General features: G+C 43.7%; 1 protein-coding gene across 1 annotated transcript in view; it reads left to right on the top strand.

Moving 5' to 3' along the window:
- Positions 1 to 23,167, top strand: part of FBN3 (fibrillin 3) — a 106,942-nt gene that overhangs the window by 66,518 nt on the left and 17,257 nt on the right. Inside the window, 14 exon segments of the mRNA XM_044685371.1 lie at positions 494 to 619; positions 2,733 to 2,849; positions 7,793 to 7,921; positions 9,923 to 10,042; positions 10,664 to 10,789; positions 14,252 to 14,404; positions 14,962 to 15,027; positions 15,785 to 15,910; positions 17,592 to 17,711; positions 18,056 to 18,178; positions 19,108 to 19,239; positions 20,726 to 20,851; positions 21,528 to 21,734; positions 22,645 to 22,770. Coding sequence (XP_044541306.1) covers positions 494 to 619; positions 2,733 to 2,849; positions 7,793 to 7,921; positions 9,923 to 10,042; positions 10,664 to 10,789; positions 14,252 to 14,404; positions 14,962 to 15,027; positions 15,785 to 15,910; positions 17,592 to 17,711; positions 18,056 to 18,178; positions 19,108 to 19,239; positions 20,726 to 20,851; positions 21,528 to 21,734; positions 22,645 to 22,770 — 1,797 coding nt within the window.

Here is a 23,167-nt window from a genome sequence, read left to right as displayed (position 1 = left end):
CATATCTAGAATATTTTCTTCAGCTCCAGGACCTCATTTTAGGAAGCCTCTTGACCACCTGTGTCATGTCTAAAGCTATGGAGGACAGACCCAATGGTGAGGGGACATGGAATTGAAGGTCCTGGGGACCTCTAACCTGGAGAAGAGAAGCCTTATAGTGGAAACATCCCAACTGTCTTGGAGCATTTCAAAGTCAGTGAGTGGTATGGAAGAGGGAGTAGACTCCTTCTGCTTGTTCCCAGAACCAGGAACAAGAATTGGCAAAGGGGCAGATGTAGTTTTGTCAGGATGTTGTGGAGAGGATTCCTGTAAAGGCACAAGCTGGTCTCTGGAGTTCCTTCTGACCCTGAAATTCCATGATTTTTTTGTCTTTGTAAAAGGCTCAGCCTCCCCAGATGGGGTAGGAGCAGAAATCTAGAGAACGCAGCCCCACTTTTCTTGCCTGATAACCTACTTGCTTGGGCCTCCTTCATACATATTTCTTTCTCCCTAGGGCGGAATGAGTGCCAAGAGATTGCAAACGTGTGTAGCCATGGGGACTGTGTAGATACAGAGGGAAGCTATGCCTGTATATGCCACCAAGGCTTTAAGGCCACTGCAGACCAGACCATGTGTATGGGTGAGCATCCTTTCACTTGGCCCCCGGGGCATGTCACTGGACCTTGGGGTCTATAGTCATAGTCCCTTAACAACAATCTTCTGCTATATAGGTGCCCCTACCAAGGTGGGTATTATACTAGATTTAAGTGCCTCCCGTATGAAGTCATCCTGTTGTTGTGCTCAAAGACTTTGGAATTGGGCTGGAGACCTGAATCAAAGCTCTGACTCGGGTGGTACTTATAGCTGTGTGACCTAAAGCAATTCTCTTCCCCTTGCTTGGCCTCAGTTCATCTATAAAAATAGAGCTAATACATCTGAGAGGTCATTGTGAGTAAAGCTCTTTTCCAGAGAAATGGAAGCTGTTACTTTGATCCCTGTCAAGCATGGATCTGAGAGATGGAACTGAGACAGGGATTCCGATCACTGAAACAGTAGCACTTTATCAGCTGGATGAGGCCTTGTTTTAGGAGGAAGCTCCCCAAGCTGATGAGAAATGGAACATGTTACTCAGATGAGCCAGAGTTCTTTCCCCGATCCCCATCTTAGGTCCCCCTGTTGTTTGTCTTGACACAGCTCCAGATTTTCCTTTATTCAATCTTTGTCCTGAATTCGACTCAGTATAATAACATTTATTAAGCACTTACATCCCAACTGTCTTGGAGCATTTCAAAGTCAGTGAGTGGCATGGAAGAGGGAATAGACTCCTTCTGCTTGTTCCCAGAACCAGGAACAAGAATTGGCCACTATGTGCCAGGCATTGTGTTAACTGCTAGGGTTACAAATACAAGCAAAACAATTTAGTTTGCTTTCTAATCTAAAAGTTTTACTTTCTAAAAAGAAAAATTACTTTCTAATCTGAGAAGACCACATAGAAAAAAGAGCTAAGTATGGATGGGGCAAGGAGTAGAGAAATACCCAGCCGGAAGTCCAGGAGAAAAATTATAGAACATTTACATTACACAGATAAGTCTGACCTTGTTTCTCCTGTGTCAGACACTAGTCTCTACTGCTCACTATCGTCCATCCTCCCTAGTCCCCTAGGGACTTCCAGTTTTTAGAGTATGATCGTGTAACCTAATCAGATTTGGGGCAGCCCTTGGGGATAAGGGAGGGAGGGAGGGAGTGGGGGGAGAGAGGCGGAGGGAGAGATTGGAGGGAGGGAGGGAGTGAGGAAGGAAGGGAGGGAGGGAGAGATTGGAGGGGGTGAACAACAGATAGGAGAAAGACAAAGAGACAAAAACAGCCAGAAAGAAAGAGATGTAAAGAAGGAGTTACAGAGAAAGAGATATACACATAGAAAGGTAGAGGGGAAACGGCAAATATACACAGAAAAAAGAAGAAAGACAAAGATATAGAGAACAAGAGATAAGAAGAAAGAATTGAGATGGAGACATACACATACAGAAACAGAAAGGCAGAAGCAATAACAGAGAGGAGAAAAAGATTAAGGCAACATTGAGAACAAGAAAGGCAGAAATAGGAAGGAGAGAGACAAGGAGACAAGAGAAGGGCAGAAAGAGAGATTTAAAAGAATAACAAATATACATGGAGATAGAAAGACAAATAAAGAAAAGGAGAAAGAAAAGGACAGAATTGAGACAGACAAGAACAAGAGAAAAAGAAGAAAGAGACAGGATTTAAAAGATTTTTATTCTATTTGTGCTATGTGTCTTCTAGCATGACATGAGCAATATGGAAATATGTATTGCGTGAAAGCACTGGTATAACCTATATTGAACTATTTATTGCCTGGAGGAATAGAGAAAGGGAGGGAGAAAATCCTAAAATGTCAGAAAACAATTATCAAAAATTGTTTCTACATGCTACTGAAAAAATAAAAATAAATGAAAAATGCTTTATATGAATTCACAAAGAGAAAGAGAAAAAGAAAAATCAAGGAAAAAGAGGAGACAGATCAAGACAGAGTTATAAATAGAGAGGGAGAGACATGCACCTAGAAATAGACAGAAAAATAAATAAAAATGAAAACTAGGGAAGAGATACAAGAGGGAAAAAACCAACAGGGGCAAAAAAGAGAATGAAAGACACTTCTCCATGACCAGGGGCTTAGTCCCTAGGCAGGGAATACAGAACGGAGCAGAGAAATAGATTTTGGTGTTTTGCTTGAACAGATATCGATGAGTGTGACCGGCAGCCATGTGGCAATGGAACCTGCAAGAACACTGTGGGCTCCTACAACTGTCTCTGCTTCCCTGGCTTTGAACTCACACACAACAGTGACTGCATGGGTAAGCTAGCCCCTGAACCTTTGCAGCAGAGTCCTGGAGACCTGGAACTTGAGAAAAGCCCTGAGGCATGAGGCTTCACCTGTGTTGGCCTTGAGATCCTCCTCTTGGAATGAATCCAGCTATCTTATCTACCCACTAAGGAACCACAGGCCTTTTTAAGTCCAGAGATTGAAAATTGAGAAGAGATAGGGAATGGGATAGAAATGGAAAGATGGGAGGAAAAGAGAAAGAACGGTAAGTGGGAAGGGGATAAAAGGGTGTAGAAATGGCTATGGGAAAAAAGTGGAGAACAATCAGTTAATGAGCATATATAAAATATTTCATATATGCCATTTATGCCAAAGACTTTGCAAGGCACTAGTGATCCAAAAGCAAATATGAAACCATCCTTGCCCTCAGGGAATTTATATTCTGTTGGTAAAGATTGTCTTATCCTGGTAATCACCTAAATGATATACCTAAATCCTTTCTTTCCCTCTTCCTAATCCATCTTTTACAATCACTAAAATAATTTTCCTAAGGCACAAGTGTGATACATACTCGAGAATCTTCACTGGCTTCCTGAAGACTGTAGAATGAAATAGAAACAGCAGTATGACAATGTAGACAGTACTGGTTTTGTGAGTCCAAAGACCTCTGTTCAAATCTTATTTCTTACCATATGCTATCTGTGTGACTTTGGCAAAAAAAAATATTAGTTGCTAACATTTGTAGTACTTCAAGTTTTACAAAGCATTGGACATATGTTATCTAATTTGAGGTCAATGTTATAATTATCCTCATTTTGTAAATGAAGAAACTGAAACAGTGAGGCTTAATGTCTTATCCAGAGTTACATAGCTAGTAAGTGTCTGAGACAGAATTTGAACTCGGGACTTCACGGAAAGTCACTTAATCTCTCAAGACCTGTTTCCTCCTGTTTAAAATGAGAGGTTTGGACTAGATGACTTCTATTATCTCTCCTTGTTCTAAATCCATTATTGTAGGACAGGGTACAACCAACCTTCCTTTCCAATCCAGTTTTTATTGTTCCTCTTCATATAACTTGAGTTCTGGACAAACTGTCCTGATAATTCCCTCTCTGTGTATTTGCACATGCCATCCTATGGAATGTTCTCCCTCCTTTTTCCTGCCTTTTAGAAAGAAAGAATATAAAGAAAGGGTAGAGGGAGGGAGGAAAGAAAGAGGGAAAAAGGAAGGAAAGTAAAGAAGATAAGAAAATAGCTGAGTAGTTCTGCATTTTCTCTGTCATTTATTTTCATCATCCTACCCACCCCACTCTGATCTCTTCTTTCATCTGTCTCTTTCCTTCAATCTAGCTTAACAAAAAAAAAAAATTGTTTTAAACCTTTCTGTTATTCTTAGCTTTCCTTGCTAGCTCAGCTTGTTTGGAGCTTTAGCATTCCTGACCCTATTCTTACTGCCCCATGCCCCACTTTGGAATTCATTCTTAGTTATGTCCCCTCCTCTGCCCGCCCCCATCTTCTGCACATATCCTTTAAAAATCTAAATTGTTGGTTAATTAAAATTTCCTAGGCATCAGCTGTCTTTTTACACAACTTCTTTCTCCCTAACCCCCCCAACATTATTTTGGATGTTTTTGTTTGCATAACAGAATGTCCTTCCTGTGAGCTTCCCATTCCTCCTAGGCTAACTTCTCCTATGGAATTTTAATCCATGGGATCCTTTATTTCCTTTCTCTGAAACTTTCAAATTCTGCTCTCTCCAAATCCAGGATTCATATCAAACTCTACCCCAATTTTCTTTCCTCCTCTATCCCTAGTTATAATAGGGAGTGCTTGGTCACTTTCCACCAACATTCCCTTCATTTCTGCCTTAACAGCAAATTCCTCATTGCTGGTGAGAATTCGGTTTAAAATTACAAATCCTTTTGTTAACTTCCACCATCTTTTGAGGTATGAAATTATGAACTGCCCTGAAAAGTAAGAACTCTAGCAGATGTGTGGATACTTGGTTCTCCCCATCCCTACTACATCATGCCTCTGTTCCAGGTTCAGACCAGGCTCATGGTCTGTTTTATGAATGTAATCAATTAGTCAATAAGGATTTGTTAAGTAAGTCAGTGAGTACCTATTAGATGGCTGTTTATGTCCTAGGCACTTTGCTAAGCGCTGAGGTACAAAAAAAGATGAAAAACAGTCCTTGCTCTCAAAGAGCTATAGTCTAAAGGGGGAGGCAACATGCAAACAACTATCTACATCTGAGGTATATTGATGATACTCAATTGAGGGATGGCATCAGCATTAAGGAAAATCAAGAGAGGCTTCATGTAGAAGATGGAGTTTTAACTGAGGTTTGGAGAAAGCCAAGAGACAGAGAAGGAGGAAGAATTCTGGGTGTTGGGAGAGTGTAGGCGAAATGCCAGGTGGGTATATATTGTTTGAGGAAAAGCAAAGAGGCCAGTGTCACTGGATTGCCTACTTCTGTGCCAGGCACTCTGCTGGGGATAAAGAAACCCCAAAAATGAAACCCTCCCAGCCTTCAATAAGCTTACATTCTATTGAGAAAGAAAACATACACACCTATATGAAAGGAGCCTGCCTTTGGATCTGCCCAGAGGGATCAGTGGCTTGCTAGGCTTAAAGGAGAGACTAGAACTGCTGGACAGGTGGATAGCCTAGCATTCCAAGTTCTAAGAGTCTTGCCCCAATCTTAAGGGTAAGCAGGCTTGTGGGGAAAAGGAAGATTTGAGGATTTGGTGACTAGAGGGGTCATGCTGGCCTGAAGGTGGGGCTTGGAGCAGATCACCCTTGGGATATCTATTGAGTTTCAGAACCAAACTGGAAGAGCAGTAGGCAGATGGACATCAGACAGCAGGATAAGGGAATAAGAAGGTGGAATTGATATTCTAAAGGACCAGTGAGCCCAATTTGTTTCCAACCCCTTTCTGTCCACTTAGTGAGACTTATTAGAGACATCACTCTCCCTCTCCTTCTCCAAGGTTCCCATTATTTCTACTTGAGAAGATCTTCATAGGTGGAAAGAGATAAGAAGGAATTGTTAGCTTAAGCTGGAGTTGCACACACTGATTTTAATTGGTCTTCCATAGCTACTTGCTACCCAAATCTCTGCAAATAATCCAGGGAGTGATGTAGGCCAAAAGTGTCAAAGTTGTAGCACTCTTAGATTAAAAAAAAAAATTGGGAAACATTTAACAAAATAAATAAAAATTCACTAAAACGTAGGTAAGGCTTACATGTGATTCTCTAAGTCATTACGCAGCCCACAGCGATCTGTAGGTACAGTGTAGAGGTCCATTTCTATTTGAATTTGACACCACTGATCTGCTCCACTGTGGTCCAACGTAGTCTTTCCTGCAGTCATGCACAGTGGCTTCCCTTTATCGTCTATCTTCTTCCCATAAGAACTTTCAACTTCAAGATTAAGGTTTATCTGGAATGCTGGGTCGAGTTCCAGTCAGTAGATTGCTTCCCTCCCCTAAGTCTTTCAAGTCCTTTGCCCACTACAGGCCAGGCTAACGACTAGTGATGTGGAATAAACATATAGAGAATAAAACAAAATAAACACAAGATAACAATGCTAGTCATGAAAGGATTTGTATGAAAGGAGATAAACCTTGAACTAAATCTGCAAGGAAGTGAGGGACTAAATGAAGTGGTACTGAGGAAGAAATGCATTCCAGGAATCTTTTTTTTTCTCTTTCTCTCCCTGTGGTTTATAAAATGCTTCCATGGCAATATTACTTCTGTTCTTCTCTCTCTGTTAAGCTTTGCCCAAATATTCTCTCCACATTAACCCCTTCAGTATTCCTATATTTCCTCGAATGAGAGTATGAGCAATATTACTCCACCATTCCTTTTTATCTATTTTCTTCTGAACAAAGTATGCCTTTTCAAGCCTATATTCTAATTAGGGGACCCAACCCATCAACCATTCAGTCAGTCAACATGCATTTATTAAGTGCCTTCTATGTCCCAAGAACAAAGAAAGGCAAAAAACAAATCCTTCTCACAGAGCTCACAATCTTAGTAATACCTGCTTTAGAAATTTCAGGGGATCTGTGAACTTTATGGGGAAAAAAAATTACAGCTTTATTTGCTTACTTTTGTTATAATTTCTAGCCTACTTGGCCACATTTTGCATATAGATATCTGAGAGCAGGGGTTTTACTTAAGACTCTTTTCTTGGATTTTTTTTCCTCCTATGAATTTCTGGGAATTTCTAATGCTATTTATCTTCCTACATTGCAACAGTTTTCTGTGATAACTAGCCTGGTAGATATATGTAAGAGTTTTCCTCTGTCCTCCTTCTTTTTCAGTTTTAGATCCTTGAGATTGGATTTGAAAGAAGAGGCAAATATATATATATTTTTAAAGCCCTCCTTTGATGTACTCTATCCCCAGCCATGAGTCTGTCATTTCCTTACTTTAATTAATGGTCCAGAAATCCAAATCCTGTTTACAGATGCCAGCTTCTTAAACCAGCTGTTCATTTCCAAATTGAACTGAATTTTTATATGTTATTATCGGCATTCTTTACTTTCTTTTTTTATGTTGTTATCACTTCCCAATGATATCACTCTCTCTTGTAACAAACAGGTATAGTTGGGGCAGCTAGTGGAGAGTTTCAGACCTAGAGTTGGGAGGACGTTTATTCAGATCTGGTCTCAGACAATTCCTAGCTGTGTGACCCTGGGCAAGTCACTTAATCCTGTTTGCCTAGCCCTTGCCTTTCTTAGAGTTGTTACTAGGACAGAAGGTAAATTAAAAAATAGGTATAGTCAAGCAAAGTGAATCAACCCATTGACTATGTCCAAAAATGCACTGAGAAATAGGAGGCATGTTTCACCATCAGCCCTCTGAAGTTACAGCTGATCATCAACCAGAACAATTGAATTGGAAAAAATCCTCAGTATTCTTCAGATTCTTTGGGATCTTGAGCCTCTGCTTGTGTCTCCGCAGATATTGATGAGTGCACCTCCCTCACGGGGCAAGTATGTCGTAATGGACAGTGTATCAACAGCATTGGCTCATTCCAGTGTCTCTGCCATGAGGGCTATGAAAGGACTGCAGATGGCAAGAACTGTGTGGGTGAGTATTGGCAGTCACTGTGCTGACTAGTTCTCAAGTTAATGGGCCTAGCTCATGGTTCTAGAGAAGTGTTCGTTTCCAGATCTACCAGCTTTTCTTCTTAAACCACCAGCCCTCAGTGCATCTCATGTGGGACCAATAAGAATATTGGTGGTACTGAAAGAATCTATCCTTTAGCACTTTAAGCCCGATAAAGAATTTTCTTCAGAACTGAGATTCATCAAGGTTTGGTGTTTTGTTTTGGTTTTTTTTCCATATTTACACAACTAGAAAGGGGCAGAGCTGGGATCTGAATCCAGTTCTCTTCACTGCACTGGTCTCTCTACTATATAGTGCATTAGCTCTTACAGAACACGTCTAACCCTACTGCCATAAACAAATGAATGTGGCATTTAATAAGCCCTTGCTGTGAGCAAAGCACTGTGCTAATCACATGGGTTACAAGTAGAAAAGTAAACCAGTCCCTGGTTGCATTCTAATGGAAGAGATGCCCATGTAGAAGGTTTCAGCTGAAAGTCAGATGGAAAAGTCCCATGATCCTTAGGATGTAGAGACAAAGTAGATGGTAATGGCTCTCATGTCATGTTATTTCCATTGATCAAATGATATCAGTTCCTGAAGTCAAACCAAAGACTTTGGAGAAAAAACCCCTCTTTTCTCAGTCCTCAGTAACTGTGGATATAGAGCCTGCAGGAGCTACTGCCAGGCTGCGTCTCCGTGGGGACTATTTCTCAGAAGGATGGCTGAAGACACTGGACTAAAAGCTTTGCTGTTCTGAAGACTCCTAGGTTCAGGGTCCTGGGATGTCCTTATCAGGATTCTGAGGGGATATGTTCATATGACAGCCCTTTGGATATCTGAAGTCCATAGTTTTCACTACAACCCGGAGCATAATTCCACTAACAACTGCTGTTGCTGACCCTTCCGGAGCATGACATCCAATAAAGGCAGCCAAAAAACTATGAGCTATAACAAACTTCTAATAGTTTAATTTTTTTTTTCTCTGCCACATCCTCCATAAAAGCCAAGATCATGAGTTCTTGATCTGAGGTCCACAAATGCCCCTACAAAGGCATGGATAGATTTCAGGGAGGCCTATGACCTTGGATGGGAAAAAAGATGTCTTTATTTTCACTAACAGAAGCATATCTTTCCTTCAGTTTTTGACAACGTATTCTGCAAAGGGGTGTAATGCAAGGATGCAACGGATTACCATACTATTAAATGGGTCCATGACTCCTCCAAAAAGTTAAGAATCCCTGGCCAAGAAATACCTAAGCAGTGAGTTTTATTTTAGGAGTAGGTTGGGAAGAAAACTTTAAACAGTAAAATGAATGTTGTTTCCAAATGTCACCTTCAGGTATTAGATGGAGACGCCCTGTGGCAGAGCCAGCGCTAAAAGAAAAAGTGCTTCCTGCTTTATGCAAAGCCTGTTTCTTAAAGAATGTACCTTTTATTTCAGAAATAAGAAAGACAAGTAGCATAGTAGGTGGAAGGCTGATTTCAGAGCCAGGAAGACCTGACTGGGAATGAGCAATGGAAAGAAAGCTGTATTTTCTCAATCGCTATTTGTATTTCTTGACCACAGATTGTGCTCCTTGTTTATTTAAAAAGTGGGTGTTTCGTTTTTCTCCCCTAAAATCAACCAAGGAAGTGACTTGGACTTCTAGTTAGTGTCTGCTCTTCTTTGTGGCTCCTGATGGCCGAGAGAAAAAAGAAGCATCCCTCTTCCTGCCACTTTGAGATATGTTGAACCCACAGTGCAACTTGCTTGGGAGTCTATAGACACAGAGGGCTTTTCCCCAGGGTCCCAAATGGACCATAGGTAGTGGTTCTCCCCTTGCCTTAAAACCTGCCTGTAATCCATTCACATCCAGTTTAGACTTCCACGAGTGGAAGGTATTCTGGGGTCTGGGACTCCCCACCATCCTAAAATCCCAAAGCAGTTTCCCTGACCCTCTGGCTGTGGGGTTAAGCAGCTGCGGCTTCTCTCCCTGCCAGACATTAATGAGTGCGTGAGTTTTCCTGGAACCTGTTCACCTGGGACATGCCAGAACCTGGATGGAGCTTTCCGCTGTATCTGTCCCCCGGGCTACCAAGTGCAGGATGACAGCTGCATAGGTGAGTCCCTGATCCAAGCCCTTATCAAAAACCTTACCAGAGGCCAGGACTCCAAGGTGCTTCTGGGCACAGACATTGTCATAGTCCCCAGATATCAGAAACCATCTTATTCAATATCCTTTCCCTATTTTACTGAGGGGAAACTGAAGCCCAGAGAGGGCAAGAGACTTGCCCACAATCACCAGCAACAATAATAACTCATAATTATGCATTCAATTGATAGCTTGAGCATTTAAACATTTTCCTTAAAAATTAAATTTGCATGCTTTTTTAATGTTTCTCCTGCAGCCCCCAGTGAACAAACAAACAAAACTAACTAAAAAAGGACATAGGCCCATAAAACAAATTCTCACATTGACCATGCCTGAAAATATTTTCTCCCTCAATTTTGTCAGCACTTGCCAAATGAACAAACAGACTCAGGAAGATTAATTGATTTACCCCAGGGATCACTCAGCTATCAAGTACAGGATCTAAGACTCAAGTCCAAATCTTCCACACAAGGGTCCAGTTGAGACTATCCTTCACCCCTTAGCCTGTGCTGGAGGCCCCCCAAACCACCCACCTTCCTTTGTAGAGGAGGCCAACAGATCAACCACTCCAATGTTTCCCTTCCTCTAGATATCAATGAATGTGATGAGGAGCCCAACCTCTGCCTTTTTGGCACCTGCACCAACAGCCCTGGCAGTTTCCAGTGCCTCTGCCCACCTGGATTTGTCCTGTCAGACAACGGACGACGATGCTTTGGTGAGAATGTGGTCTTGAGGCAGACCTAGATGAAAGGGGAAGCAAGTTCGCAGTGGACAGGAGACAGGACCCAAAAGTCTAAGGCAAAGCCAAGCCGAAAAAGGAGAGAAGAGAGGTGGCCTAATGCTCTGAAAGCCAGTAATGTGAATTTATGTTCAGAGCTTGACTTTGAGGTTACTCAGAAAATAAAAATCAGGAGCTATGAGTCTAGCTCCCTCTAGGACAACAAAGAAAGCCTTTTTATCTTGATAGAGGGATAAATTCTTGTTAGGAATGATTTTTTGTGGGTGGGACTGAGGATTAGAACTAGACTGACCCTGGGATTTGAAGTCAGAAGATGCTGAGACTTTTCCTTCTATACACCAAGCCTGGAATGTCTGGAAGTGACTCCCGGGCTCTAGACATGGGATAAAGGTGGCTCATTAGAAGTTCAGTGTATACCCTCTCTCACCAACCACTTAACCCTTTGTACTGGAGAAGAAGATGTATACAAGTTGAGGACTGGTTTCCAAGAGTTGGGAAGGACTAGAGAGGCCATCTCGTCCCACTCATACCTTAGCAACCTCAGATTCAATCCCTCTTCCACATGACGGCCCCTCAAATACCCAAGATGGCAACCATCCCCCTCACCATATCCATCCTAAGTCTCTTCTTCTCTAGGCTCAGTATCCTTAGTTCTTTTCACCAATCTCTATATGACTTGCTTTCCAAGGCTTGAACCACTCTGATTATCCTTCAGCTTGTCAATAATGTCCTTTGTAAATTAGACTACTTAGAAGCGAGCACAATAATCCAGCTAAGTTATGTAGCCTCCCTCGTTTTGAACTCTCTTTTTTTCCTAGTTCTGGCCAAGATCATCAATTTTGGCTGTCATATTACATGGTTGATTCACAAGACCAACAGATCTTTTTACCTGAACTTTTGCTTAAGTGTGGTGGCTGAAAGATGTAACGACTGAGGAAACAAAGTCTCAAGCTTCTGAGCATTTTGATTAGGCAATGAATGGCAACCGCCCAACAAATCCGAATCAGGCCCCTTGCTCACCTTAGGGTTGGACCCCAAACACAGGAAAAGACTGACTGTTGTATATTAAAAATAACCAAGTAAGAACAATGAATTAAAAGAAAACAATGAACCAGGATAAAAAATCTGATTCTAATTGGAAGAAAGATTATGAACTTTCCAATTTGGGAGTGGAGAGAACAAATAGGTACAGTTCCTTGAAATCGGGACAGAAGGTGTCCCACTCCCCAAAGTGTCTGTATTCAATCAAAGGAATATGGAAACATTAACTGATTGAGCAATATGAGGCCAGTTTCCAGATAAGTCATGTGGGCGGCTTGAATATATATACAACCATGAGAGAATGCCTTCAGTTGTGGCCAGGTTTCTGGTCAGCATAAGCTAGGTCTTTAGGTAAGGGTCTCCAAGCAATAGGTAGAGGTGATCCAGCTTCCCAACCCACACAGGGAGAGGTTCAAACAATGTAACAAGATTTTCTCTCAATTCCCACAGTAGAATAAAGTTTTCTCACAAGACAGAATTCAGACTAGATCCATAATAAGGGGATAGAAAGGAGGCGAGCTAGATCCAGAACTGAGTCACAAGATGGCATCAGCATGGCTCACTGACTTCCCCACGATTAAGCACTTACCGTCCTAATCCCCACAATTCCCTCCAAAGTATGACTCTTCTACCCTACACTTGTATCACTGACTGCCACCAAAACAAGAAAATGGAGCTCACGATGCAAATCAATTCCTTAAATGTGGAATAGAGAGGCAGTCAGTCCAAACCGTTTTTATTAAGCAACTCCTACATGCTAGGCACCATAATGACCACCAAGTATACCAAGGAAGGCAAAAGCATGGTTCCTGCCCTCGAGGAACTTATATTCTAATGGAGAAGATAGCAAGATATTATACCGAGTACAGTAGGACCTCTGTCCTTAGGGAATATGTCCCAAGATCTACTGTAGATGACTGAAACTGGGCATAAGTGAACACCTGCTTCCCCATATATATGTGCTGTCTCTCCCTGCTAGTGCCATCTCCCCACAAAAAATAAATAAAGGGGGAAATGGAAAGTGAAAACCAGAAGAAGGAGTGGCGGGGGGTATAGAGGGGGGACTGAAACCACAGACAAGGAGGCCCAACTGTAAATGGAGGCAAGGGGTCAGTGATGTTTGTAAGTCTCCAGGGGACCAGAGAAAGAGCCAGAGCTTTTCAGAAGATACACAAAAAAGGAGGGGGGGGGTGGGCTTTGTCTCCCTCCCTCACTTGGCTCTAACCCTAAGAAGGGACAGAAGCCAGAGAACTGTTCTACTTGTCAACACCTCATTGGAATGAGTCTGATCTAAATAGACTATGCCTTGAAGGTATAGTTTCCTTCCCCACCTTGGCCTCAGAAACTGTCCACGTGTTATCTGGTTTCCTGGAATTCTTTGTAAGAGTCCTAGTTTTGCAGGCAAACTCTACACCCTCTCTTAAACCTTCTCTCTGGTAGAAAATTTCTCTTTGAGGGAGTGGAGTGTTTGAAGTGAGGCTTTCTTGGTGGGAAAAGGCTTCTTTCTGGGAGGTTTCTTTCTATAGCAGGAGAGCTTTTCTATGATAAAGATCTTTTCTGTCTGGAAAACTGAAATGACTTTTCTCTTAAGGATAGATATCTTCTAGACCCCTCCCTTACAGAGATCTTAACCTGGTACCTGGGAACTTTTTGTTTTAAGTTGATAAATGTAGGTCAATATAATTCATTTTCTTTGTAATCCTATGTATTTTATTTTATGCATTTAAAAATTATTCTTGGGGCAGCTAGGTGGCTCAGTGGATTGAGAGCCAGATCTGAAGACCGGAGATCCTGGGTTCAAATCTGACCCCAGATACTTTCTACCTGTGTGCCCCTGGGCAAGTCACTTAACCTCAATTGCTTACCCCTTACTATTCTTCTGCCTTGGAACTGATAGTTAACATTGATTCTTCTGCCTTGGAACTGATAGTTAACATTGATTCTTCTGCCTTGGAACTGATAGTTAACATTGATTCTAAGGCAGAAGGTTAGGGTTTAAAAATTAAATTAAATTAAAACAAAAACCACTCTGAGAAGGAGGCTATAGGCTTCACCAGCCTACCAAAGTAGTCCAGGCACAAAATGGTTAAGAACCCCCTACTTGGGGTCAGCTGGGTAGCTCAGTGGATTGAGAGCTAGGCCTAGAGATGGGAAGTCCTAGGTTCAAATTTGGCTTCAGACACTTCCCAGCTGTGTGACCCTGGGCAAGTCACTTAACCCCTATTGCCTAGCCCTTACCGCTCTTCTGCCTTGGAGCCAAAACACAGTATTGATTCTAAAACGGAAGGTGAGGGTGAAAAAAAAAAAAGAACCCCCTGCTTAACTGAGACTGTGGGTCCTATCCCATTCCCATCTCCTCTACATCTCTGGGGTGATGCCATGACCTCTGTCCCACAGACACTCGACAGAGTTTTTGCTTCACTCGATTTGAGAATGGGAGGTGTTCAGTCCCCAAAGCCTTCAATACCACCAAGGCCCGATGCTGCTGCAGTAAGATGCCTGGAGAAGGATGGGGGGATCCTTGTGAACTGTGTCCCCAGGAAGGCAGTGGTAAGTAGCCCCTCTTGACCCCTGTGGATCAGAGACCCTAAGGAGCTGAGCTGGGAGGAACCAAACAAGGGAGTGGAGAAAGCAGGAAATACTACTTTCTGATACTGAATATTGCCTCGGATATTTAGATAAATGTATAGGGAAGGTGGGTGCTAAGGACAGGTAGAAATTCCTTAGAGCATAGAGGGTCAGAGCTAAGAGGCCCTTTAGAACAGAAGAGCTGGGAGGGCCCTTAGGGCACAATGTCAGAAGGGAGATGGCCCTTAGAATATAGTTGGGAGAGTGCTTATAGAATATAGAATATCAAAGACCCTTTAAAGCATAGAATATCATGGCTGGGAGGATATTCAGAACAGAATGTCAGATCTAGGGAAGCTCTTTGAACTTAGAACCGGAGCCCATTTCAGAGTCCAGCTCAGCCTTTGTATTCTGGAGAGAGATCTAAATAAATAATATCTGAGAAACTCCCAGAATTTCCCATCAGGAGCCCCTGATAGTTGAGCATTTGGCCCACAGGGTTGAGATCTTCATAGTTTTTCTTGTCCCTTGGCCTCCAGGTGCCTTCCAAGAACTCTGTCCCTTTGGCCATGGGGCTGTGCCTGGCCCAGATGACTCACGAGAAGGTAAGTCTTGTCCTCATTCAATTTTTGGTATTTCTGCCCCATGAATACAGAAGCAACATCATTGCTTGAGAAGAACCCTTGGCTGGGAATCAGGAGCCCCATTGTTGAGCCATAATTCTTTACCTGATTCACAGTGAACTTGAGCAAGTGCTTGCCCTTTTCTGGTCTCAGGTTCTCATTCTGTAGAATCTGTAAAAATTGCCTCTGGTTTCCCCAGAGAAACCTTGTTGGATCATGCAGAGAGAATTGGTTCTGGAGGTACCCAGAACATGACTTGGCCAAGGGAGCTAACCAGAGTCTGATAGTTTGGGATGATGGCAGTTCACAGACTTATCACTTTCTATCAGCAGCTCCACCTTGACCCATTTAGAGAGGGGAAAGAGTAGGATTGGTGAGGTTCTGGCTCTTCATGCTGGCGATTCAGACATGCTGTTGGTCCTATAGTCTTCATTACAATGTCCTAAATTTGCACAGTTCAGCCAAGGGGACCAAGTTCTGAGCCTAAACACACCTGTAACTTATCCTGTTCATCTCAGAGCTTTCTCTGTGGCCCTGGACCAAGTTCTAAGGCCACACCTAGAACAGGACAAGGTGTTTGAAGATGTGTCCCTATCTTTGCCGTATCTGGCTCTTTGCTGGAATCTGCCCTCTTCACCCACATAGATCTACCCTGGATCCCTTAAATGTGCTATTATAGGACTGAGGCTCTTGGTAAATGATCTTCACTGACTTCTCTTCTGTCCTCCTGTCTCTACAGATGTGAATGAGTGCTCAGAGAACCCTGGCATCTGTGTCAATGGGGTCTGTATCAACACCGACGGCTCTTTCCGATGCGAATGTCCTTTTGGCTACAGTCTGGATTACACTGGTGTCAACTGTGTGGGTTAGTGTCCCCAAGCTCTCTACTGTGTATCCTATGTTCTGGCATCTTTAATATCTTACTTTGGCTAGAAAGTATCCTGAGAGCAGGAAAGACCGACAGACGGGCAGATGGAGCAATAGATAGATAGATGGGATAGCTAGATGGCTAGATAGAGAGATAGGGTGGAGAGAGAGATAAGATGGATAGATAGATATGTAGGTAGATGAAGCATTTATTAGGCATTTGCAAAGTACTGAGGATACAAATAAAACAATATCGTTTCTACCCTGAAAGAGCTTTTATTCTGAGAGGAGAATGCAAAACATAAAAGGGAGCTGGAAAATGTGAGTGAAGGGGAAGGCTCAAGAAGGGGACTGGCCTGGGGTCAAGAGAGTGTTGGTGACAGTGAAGTGAGCATGGCTGGAGCCCATGTGAAATGTTAATCCTGGCCAGGGACTCATCAATCAGAAGAGCAGGCCCTGAGGTGGAGACAACTCGATGGTGAGGAGGTAGAGCAGTCCAGATGATAGATAGGGGGAGTCCTACTGAACAAAAGAAAGGAATATCTTTTCCTATGAAAAAAATCTGAGGTTCTTAATGGACTCAGTATGAGCTAACAGTGTTCTCTGATGTTGTCCCCCCACCAAAAAAAAGCTACCTCCAGTTTAGGCTTCATTAATAGAGATATAATGTTCAGAACAAGGAACGTGATGGAGCTCACGGTCCTCTGTTCTGGTCAAAACTTGTTGATCATGTGTAAAATGAGGTTATTGGCCCAGATGATTCCTAAGGTCTCCTCTGGCTCTAAAATCCTGATTCATCAACCATGCCTGCAGTGTTGTGTTCAATTCAGGGACCTCATTTTAAGAGAGACATTGACAACCTGGAACCAGCTTAGACAAGGGCAACCAGGATAGAAAAAAATGAGAGAATATGTTAAATATGAGGCCAAGTTGGAGAAATTGGGAGGGTGATCCTGGACTTAAGGGGAACGTGAGGTAGTGTAGGAGGAAAAGCATTGTGGAATCTATCTGGAAAGTTAGATGGCAGAGTTTGGAAACAAGAGATGAATAAGGGACAAATAAAAGAATTGCTTTGTATTAGTGAGGGCTCAGATGATATCACATAATATCAGTTTGTAGAGGACACGGCCAAGATGTTTATATGACTTCTAGTGCTACTTAGCTGAGGAGAAAGAAGCAAAACAGATGGATGATGGAGGGATTTTAAATTGATGGTGGTATTTTAAAAGGGGGATGAACATGATAAAACAAGGGGTCAAAAGATGGGTGGTTAGAAGACATCAAATTAAACTGATTATTAACATTAAGATTTTGAAGGGAAAAGAGTAGGACCAAAGCAATGGTGATAAACTGGGAAAATTGGGAAGGAGCAGAAAAGTTAAAGTGAACACAGAGAACAAGTTTGGAGGGGTAAGAAGTATTGCCTCTGAAAAATGAATGCATTGTAGAGATGATCCCTAAGGTCCATTCTAGCTTTATCATCCTAGACTTTTAGAAGATCCCTTGTCTATCCCCCTTGCCAGGGATCGGGTACAGGTTAAAGGGTTTCCCAGACCTCCATAAATCAGGATCATATGGGCAAGCTCACTTCTCCCATCTCAGTAGCAACAGCAGGGAGGTCTGATGGGCAATCTGGATAATTCTCTACACACCAGCTAAGACCTCTCTCTCAATCACAGACATGGATGAGTGCTCCGTTGGAAATCCCTGTGGGAATGGAGTGTGTGCCAATGTTGTGGGTGGCTTTGAGTGCACCTGTGATGAGGGTTTTGAACCGGGCCCCATGATGACCTGTGAGGGTAAGAACTGAAACCGGAGGGTATTTGAGAGAAGGGGGTGGGGGTCAGCCTGAAAGGATCTAAAGGGCATCTTGGGGAGAGCCAGGTCCTGGAAGCCTGGGTTCTAGTACTGACTCGTGTAGCCTTGGGCAAATCTTTTCCCATCTTTGGGCCTCAGTCTCACCACTGGTACAAGAAGGGGTTTAGAAGTAGATTCAATGACCTTTCTTATAGTCTGGAATTCTGAGATTCCTCTGTGGCTGCGCAGGCCAGGTCAGACCTTGGCAGCATTAGGGCTTGTCTGCTCTTCAAGTTACCTCCTCCCCAGCCTTCCCTTTGCTTCCCTAAAATGTCTGTCCCCACAGACATTAATGAATGCTCCCTGAACCCTCTGCTCTGTGCCTTCCGCTGCATCAACACCAAGGGATCCTATGAATGTACCTGCCCCTCAGGCTACATGCTGAGAGAGGACCGAGTGATGTGTAAAGGTTAGTTTTAGCTTGGGCTAAAAGGTGGTAAGGGAGGTGGTTAAGAAGTGAGGAGGCTGGATGGGAGGGTAGGAGATTGGATGGAAGGTAAGGAAGCTAGAAGGGAGGTAAGGCTGGATAGGATAAGAGGCTAGATTGGAAGTAGGGGATTGAGTATGAAATGAGGGAGGGAGGTAAGGAAGCTGGATGGGGAGAAAAGAGGATTTTGGGGAGAAGTTGGATGGGAGGTGAGAAAACTAGAAAGTGAGGTTAGATGGGAGGTAAGGAAGCTGGAAGGGAGGTAAGGAGTCTTAATGGGAAAAGAGGCTAGATTGGAATGGGGATGTTGAATGTGAGATAAGGAGTTGTTTGGGAAATGAGGAAGCCGTGAGAAAGGAGGTGTGATGAGAAAGAGAGAGACTAGATGAGAAGTGAGGAGGTTGTGATAGGGGAGGCTGAATGGGAGAAAAGGAGGTTGTATGTGAGACAATGGGGCCAGATGGAAGATGAGGAGGCTGCAGGTAGGGAAGCTGAATGAGAGGTGGATGAGGAGGTCAGAAGATGGTCAATGGGAGACTGCAAGTGAGGAAGGCATAATGAGGGTTGGGAGGCTTCCAGTGAACAGAATACTTAATGGGAACAGTTGCAGAGCTTGCCTGGATCATTCACAAGGCTGTTAACTTTTTAGTTCCTTAGAGGTCTTAAGGATGGTCTGGAGATGTTTGCTAGTGAAAAGAAAGAGACCTGCCTACTGGGTCAGATAGACAGGTGAGAGCTGTAGGAAGCCCATGGCCTCAAACAGCCTGTAAGGGAGAACTCATTCCTATGAAGGGTCAGGACTGGAGCCAGGACTATAGCCAGTATAGTCATACAATGGATGGAGATACTGATGGGAGGTAGGGGCAAGCAGGGTAAGGTGGAGTCCCATCCAGCCCTGTGATTGACTACAGATCTGGACGAGTGTGCCGAGGGACTACATGACTGCCCAGCCCGGGGCATGCTTTGCAAGAACTTGATAGGCACCTTCACCTGCATCTGCCCTCCTGGCCTACAGCCCCGAGCCCACGGTGAAGGCTGCACGGGTAAGGGTCTGATCCCAGACCTCTCACTGTTCATCATCTCTGTCTTTCGCTCCTTGTACCCTGTCCCTCTCCCCTAGCCCATTCCTGTCACCCTAGTCGTCTCTCTCCATTTCTCAGCCCCACCAAATCCTGGTCCCATCTGCCCTCTGCCTTGCCCTGACCTACAGATCAGGGCCTCTGCATAGGTAAAGGCCAGAATTCCACTCCCTTCCTTGGAACTCATCTCTGTTTCTCTTCTTTGCTTTCCCATCCTTATGCTCCAATGTTATTCCCTAACTCTGTTCCTCTATTTCTGTCTCATTCCTGTTCCTCTAACCTTCTCTCCCTATTTGTTTGTTCCCCTTATTCCCTCATCCTGTCTATTCCCCCCATCCCTATCCTAGCTTCATCCCTCAAGCCCTGGGGTTCACTTCTTTCTTGTCCATCTCTATCCCCAAACCTTTCTATTAACCACCCCAACATTTAACACAGTGCCAGATGTATAGTAGGTGTTTAAGCAATGCTGTGTAGCTAATTGACTGAGTTTTGAGGACTTTGAGAAACAGGAACAGAGAAGACAAAGGGCTGAGGATTGGAAGTGGGGACAGAGGAAAAGATACAAAAAAGAATGGGATCTGGTGTCACTTCAAGAAACATTTATCATCAACCCCCAACCTTCTTTCTCTTCTTTAGGGAAAGAAGCCCAGATGCTTAACATTCCACAGAGAACTGATCTACCATTGGGAGACACACAATGCCAGGAGACAGTAGTTATCTGTATATATGGCACACTCTTCTCCTAGATCCACGTTGGCAAAGACATGGCACCCATGCCCAGGCAGCAGGAAGGGAGCTGCTCCATTCTCCCTCTCCACAGTACCTGAGGACATTTTTTGCATGTCCCACCCCTCCACCCAAAAGCTGCCTGTGAGCACTTCCTTCCTCTACTCTCTGGGGTAATGTGGGGGGCTCACAGATGGCTTGAAGGTGCAGTTTGGACACATAATCTCTAATGGGTTTGCCAACACTGTCCTAGACTGTGAGCTCCATGAGGGCAAGAAAACAGTTTTATCTAATTTCCCCTAGCACTCCCTCTCCTAGACTGGAGAAGTCAATTTTAGTAGGAGATGGGTGTGACACATACAAAGATAACTAATGTCTGCTGGCATCACACATATCCAAATGGCAGGAGACAGATTCCCTGTGGAAAGGTAAAGGATCTGGACTCCTTCTCCAGAAGGAGAGAAGACTGAGGGTTGATCATCTTACAGTGTAGGAAAGCTTCTTTGAAACGGACTTTGAGCAGCTGCTCTCCATATCTATGGAAGACAGAGAATCAGAGGAAAATAGGGCTCATTAAAGCAGGGTGCAAGGATGACCCCTAATGGACATACAGAGGAAGGCATAGAGATCAAGAAAGGAACTATTCATCTTCCTAAAGGCAGAAGGCAGACCCTGGGGAGATCAGGAATAGAAGAGTCTGGATTAATGTCTTTTTCTCCCTCAGATGAGAATGAATGCCGAACCCAGCCTGGTCTCTGTTCCAATGGCCGCTGTGTGAACACTGTGGGCAGCTACCACTGTGACTGCAATGAGGGCTTCCAAGCCAGCCCCACAGGAACAGAGTGCCTTGGTAGGTCCTCTGAATGCTCCCAGCCCCCTACCAAGGACAGACAAAGGCAGATCTCCAAGGGCATTGCCTTCCCTCAGGGCTCTCTCAACTCAGCTACTTCCCTCAGGGCTGTGCCTCTCCATGCTCCCTGAAGGCAGCCATGGTCCAAGAAAGACCTATGGCCTTAGAGAGTCAGAGAATGTGAGTTCAGGTCACCATCTCTGACATTTGCCAGCTGTCACTTACAATTTAACTTTGGACAAATCACTTAATTTCACTGGACTTCACTTTTTTCATCTGTAAAATAGATATACTAATATTTGTACTATTATCCCTTTAGGAGAGAGAGCTTGATATAGCAGAAAGAGAGCCAGCCTTGAGACTAGAAAGACCTCATTTCAAGGCTTTGCCTCTGTTATTCTAACTCTGTAACCACAGTTCCTCTCATAATACATATCAGAGACAAGTTGCCAATCTGTATCAGTGGAGAGTTTCCACACTGGATGTTCCCTGTAAGGGTGAAATCAGAAGCCCATAGCTTCTCTTCCCTCCACAAAAAAAAAAAAAAAAAAAACCAACTCAACTTTTGCTACCTGGTTGAGACTATTTGGCAAAGTATCTTGTAAAACAAAGCACATTAGAAATGTGGGCTGTTATTATTCATTTCTCATCCCCTTTCCCTTTGATTCCTCCCCAGACACCCGCCAGGGTTCCTGCTTCACAGAGGTACTGCAGACCACATGTCAACTGTCCTCCAGCAACCACAACCCGGTCACCAAAGCCGAGTGTTGTTGCGATGGAGGCCGAGGCTGGGGCTCCCTCTGTGAGCTCTGCCCCCTCCCTGGCACTGCCCAGCACAGGAAGATGTGCCCACATGGTTCTGGCTATACCACCGATGGTAGAGGTTAGGCATTGCTCATCTTTGATACCCATCCCTTGAGCAAGTCACTTTCCTCTCTCTGAACCTCAGGTTCCCTTTCAGTAAAAAAGGAGATAATAATGCTTGTACTTCTTACCTTGCAGGGTTCTGGTGAGAGGAAAGCACTTTGGAATCATAAAATATTATAGAAATGGTTATTACTATTCTTGCCTTGGGGGCATGTCAATACCCAGCTAAAGTCTCTGATTCAGACAGGATTAATTTATGACAGTGGGTTCATCCAGGGTCAATAGCCACCAGAAACAGAACCTCGTGATTATGGACCCATTCAAAAAGCCACTTTAGATGTTCATCATTTCTGAGAACTGCCTTCTCTGTCTTTTAAGACATGCTAGAGAAATTGATGTATTCTTGGGTTATCTAAAATGGCGGATAAATGGAAATGTGGCTGAGGAGTCAGGGCAGTTTCTTTGCCCTCAGTGCTATTAGAATCTGATTTTCTTTCAGTTTGGGAATCAACCCAAGGAGAGAAAGTCCTGTTTGTGTGTATTAGGGATGGGAAAATCTCTGGAGAGACATCATTTGTCCATCAATGGCCATGGTCTATGACAAGAGACAGCATGGAATAGTGGATAGAGCACTTGACTTGGAGTTGGGAAGATCCAAGTTCAAATTGGGAGCTATCATTAGGGTGCTGAAGAGTAAGATGGACCTCAGATCAGATCAGATCAGAAGAGCCATTTTGGGTATTTATTTAGAAATCCAGCTCTAGCTTCTACAAGCTCGTTGCTATGAAGCCATAATAAAAAGTAGAAGGGTAGTGGGCATGGGGGGGGGTTCTTTTCAGGCCTGGAACTTCGAGCTAGGCATCCCAGAGGATTGTGGAGCCTTGGGGATTGTAAGTGGATTGGGCTAAGTCTTCTCTTCCTCACAGACATTGACGAGTGCAAAGTTCTCTCCAACCTCTGTCAAAACGGTCAGTGCATCAACACCATTGGCTCTTTCCGCTGCCACTGTGAGACCGGCTACACACCTGATATTACTGGCACAGCCTGTGTGGGTAAGTCCCAGCCCAGTGGGCTCTGTCCAGGATAAGGATCCTGGGAAATGAGAACAAGGCCAGAAAACAAAGCATAGAAGGAAGAGTGGTGCATTCAGAATCAGGAGAGACCAAAATCAAACCCTGTCTCTAACACTTTACCAACTAAGCAAGTCACTTGAATTTCTCTGAGTCTCTGTGTCCATAAGATGGAAATAATAGCATTTGCACTCCCTGCCTCCCAGCATTGTTGTAGGGAAAGCATTATAAGTGTGAGTGTGTGTGTGTGTGGGGGGGGAGTATGTGTGGGTGTGGAGAGAGAGAAAGAGGGGGAAGGGACAGAGGGACAGAGGGGGGAGAGAGAGAGAGAGAGAGAGAGAGAGAGAGAGAGAGAGAGAGAGAGAGAGAGAGAGAGAGA

This window comes from Gracilinanus agilis, chromosome 1 (genome assembly GCF_016433145.1).
Source record: "Gracilinanus agilis isolate LMUSP501 chromosome 1, AgileGrace, whole genome shotgun sequence".
NCBI lineage: Eukaryota > Metazoa > Chordata > Mammalia > Didelphimorphia > Didelphidae > Gracilinanus > Gracilinanus agilis.
The sequence above is the reverse complement of the archived record's forward strand: the minus strand, read 5'-3'. Positions and strand labels throughout refer to the sequence as shown.